The sequence below is a fragment of the Netta rufina genome (genome assembly GCF_964035555.1).
Source record: "Netta rufina genome assembly, chromosome: 3".
Classification (NCBI taxonomy): Eukaryota; Metazoa; Chordata; class Aves; order Anseriformes; family Anatidae; genus Netta; species Netta rufina.
Genome location: NC_140125.1, coordinates 39,156,310 through 39,168,785, shown reverse-complemented (window position 1 = coordinate 39,168,785; position 12,476 = coordinate 39,156,310). Strand labels below are relative to the sequence as shown.

At 41.4% G+C, this 12,476-nt stretch overlaps 1 protein-coding gene across 1 annotated transcript in view; it reads left to right on the top strand.

Moving 5' to 3' along the window:
• Positions 1-12,476, top strand: part of EPAS1 (endothelial PAS domain protein 1) — a 79,681-nt gene that overhangs the window by 34,507 nt on the left and 32,698 nt on the right. Inside the window, exon 2 of the mRNA XM_084283686.1 lies at positions 9,220-9,410. Within this exon, the coding sequence (XP_084139812.1) occupies positions 9,220-9,410 (191 nt within the window). The remainder of the gene's footprint in view (positions 1-9,219; positions 9,411-12,476) is intronic.

Genomic DNA, 12,476 nt, shown 5'->3' with positions numbered 1-12,476 from the left:
ACTGCTTATATAGAGAGACTGGAGACATGCGAGACTGCTGGTGGGGGAAAGGTTACAGTGGATGCTTGCAGACCTGTTACACAACTCTGTTTGGTGAAGATTTCTGCAGCATTATGGCTTGCTGATTTTTTTTTTCAGGGGCTGAAGAGCCTACAGCATATTGAAGGGTGGGCTGTTTGTTTTCCCTGTGTTGTTTTTTATGTACTGAAATATTGTAGTGAAAATAGCTGGGTGGGGTGTAATGAATGTTTTCAAAGACCTTCTTTTGAAAGAGGCTTTTTTCCAGTTCTTGGTGGTCACCACCCATTTTCCTGTTCTGTGTGCGCCTCTCTCATTGTTTCTATCCACAAAGGCCCCTTGTGTGAACCTGTCAGTGTATGTGCCAGTGTGACAAGATAAAATGCTGTGGGATGTGTGTCTGAGCCTGGTGAAGCGCCAGAGATTTTAACCACGGACTCCACAAATTTCGGTGGGTATTGCCTACATTGCAACGCAGCATTAGATCGTAAAATTCTGGATTTGTCAACAAGCTTCAGCGTGACTCCTTCAAATGTTTATAGTTGAGGGGTTTCAGGCTGATGTGCTACCAGGGTAGGTATGCGTGCTGGTGATATTATAGTCATGTGATGGTAATATTTGTCCCTTAGTCTTGAAATAAAGCTTAATTGAAAAATTGCCCTTGTTTACTTGCACCATCTTGATAAATAACACCCGTTGTGGTTGGGTACGGGCTGGGATGTGGTCAGTGTCCCATCTGAAAAATGAGGCTGGTTTTGAGTTTAACTTCTGGGCCTGTGAATTGCACTTCGTTCACCTCTAGCTTTAACCCACTGGTGAGGAGATAAAGCACATCCTTTGGTATGTGTTTTTTAAAGTAGGTAAATAGTTGGGTTATCTAAAAACAGATCTCAGCAATACCTGCTGAGCTTCTGAGCAACAATATCTATGGACCTTTAGATTAGCTGTCAAAATTGACTGATTACTACAAGTAAAGCCACAGGATAAGAATCTGTAATCTCTCAGAACACAAATCATTGATAGAGATCTCAGGTCGTGCATTGTCATAACCTTATCCCCGCTGTTGCGGTGCAATTCCAGCTCTAGCTGGGCTGCAGGTACTCTTGAATGTGTGAGTGGAAACCATGAAGAAAAGTCAAGTTGCACATTTATCACCCCCAAAATGGCTGGTTGGAAGCATGTTCAGTTTCAGCCAATATTGAAACAGTCCTTTTCTGTAGTGTTGTTCAGTGGGTCTGTTTTTCCTTTTAGTCTACGAGTTATCTCTGCAGCTTGCTATGTCTTGGCTGGTATCAAGGAGTTGATTGCCACAGGGAAGGAATCCATGATCCCATATCTTGACTGAGCAGAGCAGTACAAAACCAGTCTCGGGAGAGAAGATGGAGTTTAGAAGGCATTATGCTCCTCCAGTCGAGGTTTGGCCATGTGCTAGGCATTTTTTTTCTCTCACAGTTTCCTCAGTATTTGAGAACACAGGGGAGTTGGTTCTCTGATCTGCTTAAGTGTTGGCTCTGGCTTTATGGGATGATCCAGAGCCATCCTCCCTCTTTCTGTGGCTGGCACTCGGGCTTGCTGAGTGCACGGTGACTTGGTGAAGGAAACTGCTCTGACTGAAAACTAAGCCATGAGAAATGTTTCTCAGCATGCTGCGCTCCTCTCGCCTGAATCCAGGGGTTTCCAATGGGTTGAAAAGGCAAAAAAGCACTGCCTACATCTGCTCTACCTGATGATCAAGCATCAGTGTTACATCTTCTATGCATGGCATGGTCCTCATACAGTTCCCAAGAGCTCATCTTGCCCCAGGAGCAACGTGTTTGGCATACCTTCAGAGGTGCCAGGTCTATGCTGGCATAGTGACTAATGGACGGACTGCGCTCCCATCATCATAAAATAATAATCGAGGACCAGATTAATAGCTGCTGAAATCCTAACACTTATCTCTCCAGTTCAAGGTACTCATAACCCGAGAGAGAAATGGTAGGACATAAATCCTGTGGACATTGTTTTGCTTACTGTGATTAAATTTATCATACTTTGGTGACATATTGCAAACCTTAATGCTTTAAAAAATACAAGGGTTCCAGCAGCATCAGTAAGATTCCCATCACTGAACTCCCAAAAGTAATTTTTAGCTGCTGTGATAGCTAGTATTCAAAGTGGTACTTCAAATTGGAGGTACAAAGAGTTATCCTACAAGCTGCATAAAATGGAAGATGCAAATGATAAAAATGTTTTTTAAATGTGAAGTTAAAATGTTTTTGTCTCAGCATTCCTTTTTTTTTTTTTCAGGAATGAATGCCAGGAATTTTCCTTGAAATAAATAAAATGCAAATCCAGTAATGCAGAGTTTTCATATAGATTTTAGATGGCATCAGAGCTTTAGACATTGGGGAAGTTGGTCTCACATGTGGTTGTAAGGTTCATATGGGATTTCACAGAATCACAGAATGGCTGAAGTGGGAAAGGGACATCTGGAGGTCACCTGGTCCAACCCCTGCTCAAGCAGGTTTACCTGCAGCAGGTTGAACAGGACCACGTCCAGGCAGCTTTTGAAGATCTCCCAGGATGGAGCTCCACAGCCTCTCTGGGCAACTTGTGCTCCATCACCTGCATGGCAAAGCAGTGTTTCCTTGTGTTCAGAGGGAACCACTTGTGTCGTGGTTTGTGCCCATTGCCTCTTGTCCTTGCACTGGGCACCACTGCATCTTCCTTGTACCTATCTAAACATTTGATATGTTCCCTGTTCAAGAAAGCATACTCATGGCTATGTTACTGTCAGCTGTGGTGGTCCTAGAGTGACGTGGACTTAGTGAACCATCAATATGCCCAGCTTAAAGACACCAGAAGTCGGTTATGTTCTCTTAAGCTTCATCTCATGATACCCTGCTTGTACTAGCCAATCCCCATATCATGTTAAGCATTGTTTGGAAATGTCTAATGAGAACAGAAATGAGTTCCTTGCCCTTAACATGAACTCTTCCCTGATCTGTCCCTGAGTTGTTCATATTTCTCATTTTCCTGACTTTCATTAAATCAGCCCTTTGGTTTTAAACTTGGAGGAAAGAATGGCATCACGTGTTGATATGGTAGTTGGTGCCAATGTTTACTGAACTAGCAGTGATTTGTTGTTTAGTGGGTATGTACATAAAATATAAGAAATCCCCCGATCAAACCAAGGAGCCGGTGGTGAGATGCTGTAAGTTAGAGCAGCTTTAAAGGAAGGGTGGAAGGTATTTCATTTCCTTATTTTTGTAATAGCCTTTTCTGTTAGTAGTTTTTCTTGTTACCTTCGAACTCTCATTTCCTCTATTAACAAATTCCCTATTTTGCTGGAGTTTATATTTGTTCTGTCTGTGTACTGAGTACCATATCCCAGTGTGCAGCAACACTGCTTTAGCACTTAACAGCCATGAGCACTACACATATTTCAAACCATTTTTTTCTCTGTCCAAGAATAACTCTCTGTCCTCCTTCCTTCTCTCTTGCTGGTGTGCTGAACTCACTCCTCTAGTGCATATTCAGATTTTAGAAATAATTATTTTCACTGGAAAGAGTTCAGGTGTAAGGACGGATCTGTATGGCACTGTGTATGGGTTTCATTGACAGCTTTCGTATTTGGTCCCGATTTCCTGGTGAGTGAGTAAATTGCTATTTGTAGCACCTTTTATTTACTGATGGTCACTTTTATTACTTTAACGGAGGGGGCTTTCGAAAAGCACAGCATGTCATCCAGAATAAACTGCTTGTTGGGTAGAATGGTTACAAAGCTGCGTGAATACTTTTTAAAGGAATTTTAAGGCTAAGTAAGCATGACTGTTGGCTGCTTGGTGCCCATGGAAGCACATCTCTGGAGCCGTCAAGCCGTATGGTTCTGAGATAGCTATGCAGTGCCTCACAGTGAGCAAAACTCCTTTTTCGATAGTATGGTAGATTATAAATTATCTAGGAATTTTCTAAGCAGAAGGTACAGCAAAATGTAAACACAGCAAAAAAATGGACTTGCTAGTTTGAAATAAATTGTTGTTGTTATCTAAGATAGTACTGCCCATTAAAATATTTTTATTGGGTTTTTACTGGTTTGAATTGGAAAAACTTATTTGTGCTATATTTTGTAATCCTTTCATCCCTAGAATGTATTTTTCTTGCTCTGCAAGTTAGCTTTTGAAACTTTAACTCTAAGGCATTTTAAATGAGAATTTAGTACAGAAATTTCATGTGACAGCTTAATTAACTGTGGATTCTTGACCTTTAAAGTGCTGGAGCTAGAAGCATTTAATAACCAGCCACTGGATATAAAGTAATATGCTTGCTGTTTTACTAGCTTGCGTACAAGGCAGTCTGAAGCAAAGTCCAAGGGTCACTGAAATAGTGAAGGAAATAGAGAGAAGTCAATCTGAACTATGTATTTCAAAAGGTTTTATGTGCGTGTCACACAGTGTGCAGGTATGAGTGAAGGCTACCAGATATAAGGTATTCTTATTCAAGGTGCAGGCTGTGATTTCTCTAAAATCTTCTGTCATCTGGGACCTACAAGGTAGGAGAATAATTCAGCACAGTTACTATGCTGCCTTGTCTTACATACGTGAGGTATTGACCAATGTGGACTTAATGAGAGCAACAAAACCCTGAGCTGAAGGTTGTTATCTCAGCCTGGGACGCAGAGCAGGCTGCTCCATGAGCTTCAAGGAGGCCACCAACACATTAGACATCGGGAGGATGGCTGAAGCTGACCATCCAGCGTCATCGTTGGCTGGGTAGGTACCAAGGGCTTTGACGGGTAGCCGCAGGCTGGGATTGCTCCTGCCTGCTGCAGGGGGTCTGAAGCCGCCAGGAGGACGGGTCCCCAAGCCCACAGGATGGTTTTGCAAGGTTGTTTGGATGGGAGTTGTTATGTGGGGCTTCAGGTTTTTCCGAGCCTGGAGTTTCCAGTACTGCAGCCAGAGAGGCTGCTGAAAGCCAGATTACGATCTGAACCCCAAGCGAGCGAGCAAGGCCTTCGTCTGCAGGCATTCCCGCTGATTTCAGTGGAGCTGTGTTGCAAGGGTGGTGGGGTGAGTGAGGGGATAGGAATCCAGCCCCCGCCGGCACTCCTGGGCCTGCTTGGGTGCTCCCCATCGGCGGAGCCGTGTGCTGGGCGAGCGTGGGTGTACCCTTTGGGCTTCTTGCTGTCCGGGTCGGTGGAAGAAACACCAGAGAGCTTTGGCTCCTGTCAGCTTGGGAGCTTCACCTGAAACTGCTACTGCTTGCTGGTTGTTGTTGTTGCTGCTTGCAGGCCACAGCCCCTAACTTCTGTTTTCTGAAGGCAAACCAAATGTGGCCAGGAGCGAGTGGCCTGGGTCCTGACTGGAGACCCCAGGCCTGCTCCTGAGCTCCATCACCCCATTTCCAGTGGAGATCTGAGCTTTCCCATTCCCTTGGTGTAATTTTAAGGGGAACAGTCTGTGATCACACTGCAATTACAGTGTGAGTATCTGTGGAGTGGGGCCTGATCGTGCCAGGGACTCCTGAGAGAACAAGGCGTGAGGGAGGCTTCCCTGTAGGACCTCCCCGTCTTGTCAGTGGGCTGGGGTGGGTTGACCTGTGGTGGCTTTCTCCTCTCTTTTCCTTCTGAAGTTTTAAAAATCTGACATGGGTTTGGGTGAGGAAGGTTTCTGCCTTTGCTTGCGTCACTTTCTCCTAGCAGTGACGCACACATGTGCTCGATTTTGCCACATAAGTGGGCGGTTTATACACTGGGAGGGAATGATTCATGAATTAGCTGGAGCCTATGCCATTCCTCTATTGCCCTAATGAAGTGTGAGCAGGATTCAGTGTAAACCTTTCTGCCTGGCCCTCAAACAAGGTTGTTGTGGAGTTAAGTTTTTGCTTTCTGGCTGTGGGTAGCCAACCCTTGCCCAGGGAGAAAAGCTTGCCCAGTGAATAAAATGGGGGCAACTGCAGGGAGATATGATGGCCTGGTGCATGCAAAGGAAAACCATGAAAATAGTGCATTTTGCAGAGCTGGAGAACTTGACTGCAGGTTTTGGAGACTTTGTGTAATCAAGATGAATGTGGGCTAGATGATTGTCTTTGAAACAGGGAAAGAACAAGCATAGCTGTCTGCTTGGGGGAAATGCTATGGGGCGTGGGGCCAGGGGGTTGTTTTGTGCCTCTGTGCGTTTGTACTTGTCTGGTGTAAACAACAACACAACTTGAGGGTGTGCTGAGCTAGGGAAGAAGAGGAGGAAAATTGAGGTGCAGGAAACCACACAGGGAAATGCTTAACAAGCAAATTGTTTGTTTATTCAGAATGATAATGTGCAAGCAAGAACATCTTTTGATAGCAACCAAACAGGCTGATTCTTCCTCTCATTTTCCAAGTCAAGAAGACTATCAAATGTTTTTTTCTTTTGGAAAAGCTGCAAACTACCATCGGAGGCAGTGGTGAGGGAAAGAATCTGCAGCACAGAGGAAAAAATCACGCTCATAGCATTACTTGTTAGAAATCTTGGGCGTCCCATGGTTAATGAAACCAGCTTGTTGTCTCATTAGCCACCCTTGACAATTCTATTTACAGAGGTTAGCAAGACTAAATATTTTTCTTCGTGGCTGGAGTGGCATCTTGAGAGACCCGACCCCCTCTTATACAACCCATTTTTTCCTGCTTGAATTGCAACATGGCTTTGGCCTTAGTTCCCAAAAATTAGTATTTAAATGAGGAGAAATTGGACCATGTTTTCCCCAAGTTGGTTCTAATGTGAAAATTGTGGGCTCTAGACTTAAAGCAGAGCTCGCGCATTTGTGGTTCAAGTTAGATTTTCCAAGCTGCAACTGGAAATTCTCGTAAATATTGCTGTGTAGTTTGCTCTTTTTGGTTTTGCTTTGTTTCTAACCTTTTATTTCAATGGTAGAATTAGAAACTGGGAAGATTTTTTCCCAGACTGGAATCTTTATAGGCACAGCACAGATGCATTTTTATTTAGAGAGAAGGAAGTACCTCTGAAAGTCTTAAGTAATTTACCTGGTACTCCCATTCCCTGCATCTGCTCCAGGATGACATAAGGCATTTTCTGTTGTACCTTGAAGGACATCTGTGTATGAAGTTGTTTTTGTTGTAGTTGTGGTTGTTTTTGTTTGTTTGTTTTTTAAAGTGCATACAATCTGACTCCTACTTGACAAAGAGAAAAGTAAGGTGTTAGTGTTACCTTGTAAATATCTGATGCTTTATATTCAGACTTGGATGGGTTGATGCTCACTCCAATGATGCCACTGAAGTTGTTACCAAAGTTGGATCCTGCTGTTGTATACTGAAATGTGTGTTAGTCTCATCCTGTGCATGCCTCCTCTATCAGATACTACGTTAGAAAATATTCACCTGGGGCAAAATAATTGTGAAAGAGGTTTGCCAAAGGCTGATCATGGATCTTGAGAAGATACCGTAAGCATTTATGAGGCCCTGTGCTCAGTTAGCACACCCACTAGTGAGCACCTGCCGTCCCACCTATCTGATCCCCAAGCCTATGCCCAGCTTCAACTGTTCCGCAGCATGGGAGCCCTGCTGATGTGCTGCAAGCAGATTCCTGCTTTGGAAGATGCTGTTGAATGCCCAGCCTTGCATGCACCCCAACAGACTGTTACTTTGATCTTAGCATTTAATGTGTACCCTGGCTATTTCATTTTCCTATGCATTTTTTAAGCCACATGAGGTTTCCATGCTAGAAACTTCTGCAGTCGGTCTGGCTCTTCTAGAAATAGTCATCTTCTTTAAAATACGTTAGTATGTATTGAAGTTCTTTTTCTATCTTTTGCAGTGTTACATTGTACCAGCCACAATTTAAACGGCATCTAGGATTAAGTGTTGTGGTTAATATGTCACATTGTTTGTTTTCCTCATCTTCTTTACATGAAAGAATATAGTTAAATATCCTAGTGTGACGGGGATTTTTTTTTTTTTAACTTTATAGACTCATTACTTTATACTAATATTGGAAATAGCAGGTTATGATAAACTTTTTATTTAGAAGGCCTGTTAAGTGGGGAGCCACAGGTGGTGATTCTGGAAATGAATGTGCATCCGCAGAAACAATGTGGTTGATCTTTTCCCCAGCCTGTGCGCATCCAAGCTGTGATATTTACACTGATACAGTGTTACAGGAATCTGCTAGAAAATAAATACATTATGTATTGAAGTGACTGAGGTGTGAACCATCAACTCATGCAGGCGAAGGAAACTTGTAGTATCAGCAGAGCTACCTGGGTTTGAAATGGTAGTATTTAAGCACAGGCTCCTCGTGCTCTGAAATAAGAATCGTACTTTATCAAACACTAGTCAGTGGAGTTTGCTCTTAAACTAACCTATCCCAAATCCATAACAAATGTAGCCTTTGTGTTTCTCACACGTTAAATTTAGTTTTGTATCCCTTGGTGGCTTAGTTTTGCATACTTGCTTCATAAAATGTCTTCCCCTTTGTTATTTCCTGCTCTTCTGTTCTCAGTGGAGTTTGAGGGAGGCTAGCTCTGTTGGTCTTGTTATTTCTCAAGAAGAAGCCTGTTCTCATAGACAATGGAGAGAGGGTGATTTCATTAGAATAGCTTTTACTAAGGAGAGGTTTCTTGTGTGCAATAGTATTTTCTTTCCCGTTTTATATTGTTCGTGGTTGAGGAAAGTTGGTTTTTCACAGTACTGCTAAGGGCTGAGACAGCTGTATATACAAGCACAATTGGATACCCTATTATTACCTTTACTTTAATGCAGGGAACAGCAATTGCAGCTTATTTTATCAATGACACAGCCACACACTCCGCCATTTCTCCAGCCTTAATTGTCTCCAGCTTTGATTGTCATTTTGTCCTGGAGTATTTTTCAAGTAAATAAATACAGACTGAACAAAACAAATTTAGATATGCAATTTTTAACATTTCCTGAATCCCAGGAATAATGGTTTGCTATTTTGTTTTTAATCTCTGACCTAAGACATATCTTGTACCTGTTACATTCAGCAAGGACTCAGGGGATCCAAAGGCTGATTTTCCCGTTGCAGCAGTTCCATCCTAATTCCTATTTTTAAATGAGCAAATAGATATTAGCTTCTTGTCAACTGAGTTTAAATCAGTTGACAGAATGGATTCATCACTGATGAGACTTACTCTTCTAAATGCCTCTCTTAAGTCATGAATTGCATTTCAAGAAATGCTTTTTCCTTTCTCTCTTTTACCTGCCAGGAGCAGTTCAGAACGGAGGAAGGAGAAATCAAGAGATGCAGCAAGATGCAGAAGAAGCAAAGAGACCGAAGTTTTCTATGAACTGGCCCACGAGCTGCCCCTTCCCCACAATGTCAGTTCCCACCTGGACAAGGCATCCATAATGCGCCTGGCAATCAGTTTCCTACGCACTCACAAGCTTCTGTCTTCAGGTAATGTCTGGCTGAAAGAAGTTGTCAATGCTGGTTGCTATCAGCTTGGTGAAAATGTGCATGGTCATCTCTGAACACGAGGTCTTAAAGTGAGAACAGGATGTAAGTCCTTGTGTTGTGAGAATACAAATAGACTTAAAGTTGTTTGTTTTTCCTTTTTTTTTGTTTTGTTTTAATCAGAATTATGTATATTTGAATTGGGATAGGAAATGTGAGTGAATCTGGTCGCATAAGATCTTCATTACCAAACTAACAATTGATGCAGTTCTGCATCTTTGAAAAAGAAAAAAAGAACTATAAAAACTATTGGATATGTTTTATTAAACTCAGTTACAAGGTTTTGAGCTTTTGGGAGTTAAAACAGAATTCAGACATAAACCTTATAAGCATCTATGCTGAAAGAAGTAAATCTGCATTGGTCATGGCAAGCATGTGTGTGCCAGTGCATTCAAAAGGCAGCTGGGAAGTTCTGAAGGTCCAATTCTTCATTTTACAGGCTTGATCATGCTATCCACTGGTAATATGTAGTAGGTTGTCCAATACATGGTAGAATGAGATAGCTAAAGCAAACAACTTTTAAATACTTGACATGAATGGATTCTATTTAATCAGTCTTAATTATTTTGGAGTAGTATGAAATATGAACCAGCATCATTTTCATAGCCTGTTAAAACCAATAAAATGAACAGTGCTCGTATTTTGCCCCTATGTTTGCATAATGACTTTGATAGAAATCTATAGTTGGAGTAGCCTTTAAGATCAATGAAAACAACTGTTTTTTTCTGGGGGAACTTTCACACAGTGACTTCTGTGTGCCAAGAATATGTTAAAAAAGAAATCCTGTATTATTTGCGAAAGGTAAAGCCAAAATTTCATCTTTTCCTTCATTAATGGCAGAAATCCCAATAAGGTCACAATTGCACTTCCTCTCTTTAGAAAAGTTGAGTCATACCATAACAACTGCTTTAATAAATGCCATTAGGAAGTATCTCATTCTCTGGAAAAGTATGCTGTTGGTTTGTTGTTATTAGTCTCAAAGATATGACAAAATCAGTTCTATGTCTGTAATTTTTGTAGCTTTTCTGGGCTCTGCTAAGACTATTTTATGAAATGTGTGTTGTGTTTTGTGGTGGTGGTGTTTTTCTTTTTAATCTTAGCTTATAGAATCTGATATTGATGTTTACTTCTGTAAGAAGTAAACTTTATTTGCTGAACAGCATTTGGAAATCATCTCTGATTTCTTCATGCAATTAATGCTTGAAGTTGCATAAAATAGGTAAATGTTCTTAAAAATGCTGTCCACCAAGCCAATTTGTTAGTAGCTTTCTCATAAAAACACAGCTTAAGCTTTACAAATATTTATATTAGATGAGCTAGAGACTGGCACAGAATAGGAAAAGCAAACTTCTGCAGGACTGTAACAGATAATGTAAATAATGTTTGTGTCTGTGAAAGCTGAAATGAAATAGTTTGATGTTGTCATAATGAGAAAAATATACTTGCTGACCTGGAAACTGCTCAATTTAAAGTGAACTTTTCAAATACACTTACACTTCTTGACAAGGAAAAAAATCAACAGATAAAATATTTGTTTTAGTGCTTCTGTAGTGTCAAGACTTAAGCTCGTATCAATTGATAGTGATGGCAACTACATATATTTATTTAATATTTATACTTTTGCGTATGTTTCTGTTATTTTCTGTGACAGTGTTTGAAAAACAATGTGACTCATGTAGCTGATTTATGTTTTCTTGAGGTATCTTCATGACCCAGCAGTTCGAAAGCAATCTGGCAGTGAAACGTCACAGTTATGACAGGCTGTGTTTTAATAATATTCAGAGCTTCTTCTAAGTTAGTTATGTACTTCGCCTTAAATCTGATCTGCTTCCCCAGTTACAATATCAGTTTAATTTAAGTCCTCTCACTAAAATTTGTGTTGTTAGTCACATGCAGGTTTGTCCATAAGATGTAGATCTGAATTTTAGAATCTTTAGTGCTTCTGTTATGAGGAATTGAGCTTAAGGTAGTCTAAAGGGACTGCTTTTCTGGAAGAGTTGGGTGTTATTTTCAGACATGGGAACAAATGGAAATGAAAGAACTCAAGCCAGAAAACCACGGGTTGCTTGTAAAGGCCTCATCTGCTACTTATATTCCTCTGGGTATAGCTAACATATAAATTAGCCAAACTAAACAAAAAGGCTGAAAATTTGTTTAGCCCTGAATATTTGAAAGATAAAATTTATCATGCTTTGGAATACAGTGGCATAAGAGAGAGAACTTTCTTTATCGCTATCAGGATAATGACTTCAGAGTATTATTTCTTGCTTGTTTGATTGTCCTACAGTGTACACTTGCTGAGATTCCTGAGATTTGCAGATGCACAATGCTAGTCTAGCCAAAGTAAATTTCTATCAGTTTGAGAACTGTTTCTTCCCCTCAGGAGACACGACTGGAAAATTGAATATAGACATTTCTAAGCAGGCTTCTGGCAGGTGAGATTTGTTGAAAAAATACTGCCTTTCAGGCCTGATTAACGCTGTTGTTGCACAATAGTTACTTAATGCAGCTAATGTCTGAGGGGTGCTGTTCTTCTGATCCTTTCCTGTGGGAGCAGAATCAAAGTCTTTGATTGTGGGCTGCCGAGTAATGTCAGTCTTCCTAAAGATACTGCCTTTCACGAGAAGGCTGTCTGATTTAATTAAAAGCTACAAGGTTTTGATACAGTTTTTGGCTCCTGTATGAAGAGGTTTGCTGCTTATCACGTTTCGACAAGAGCATGGAGCAAAATGGAAGTGGCTTGTGCATGCCTGTCCATCCCCTGCTCTTGTTTTGCTCCAGACCTCTTTTGAACCCCATGCCAAACTGCCCCTTTTCCGAGGCACGTTTAGCAGATGGAATTTGGCTGTTAGCTCTGTGTAGCTCTGAGGAGCCTAACCCCACTGATGGGGAGCATGGAGCTTCCTCTGTCGTCTCTGACAGGTGAACTAGGAAGGTGGAGAACTGGAGGAGCGTGCATGAGAGACAAACGTCTCCCCCAGCCTGCAGACCTCCTCCTTGCTTTATGTT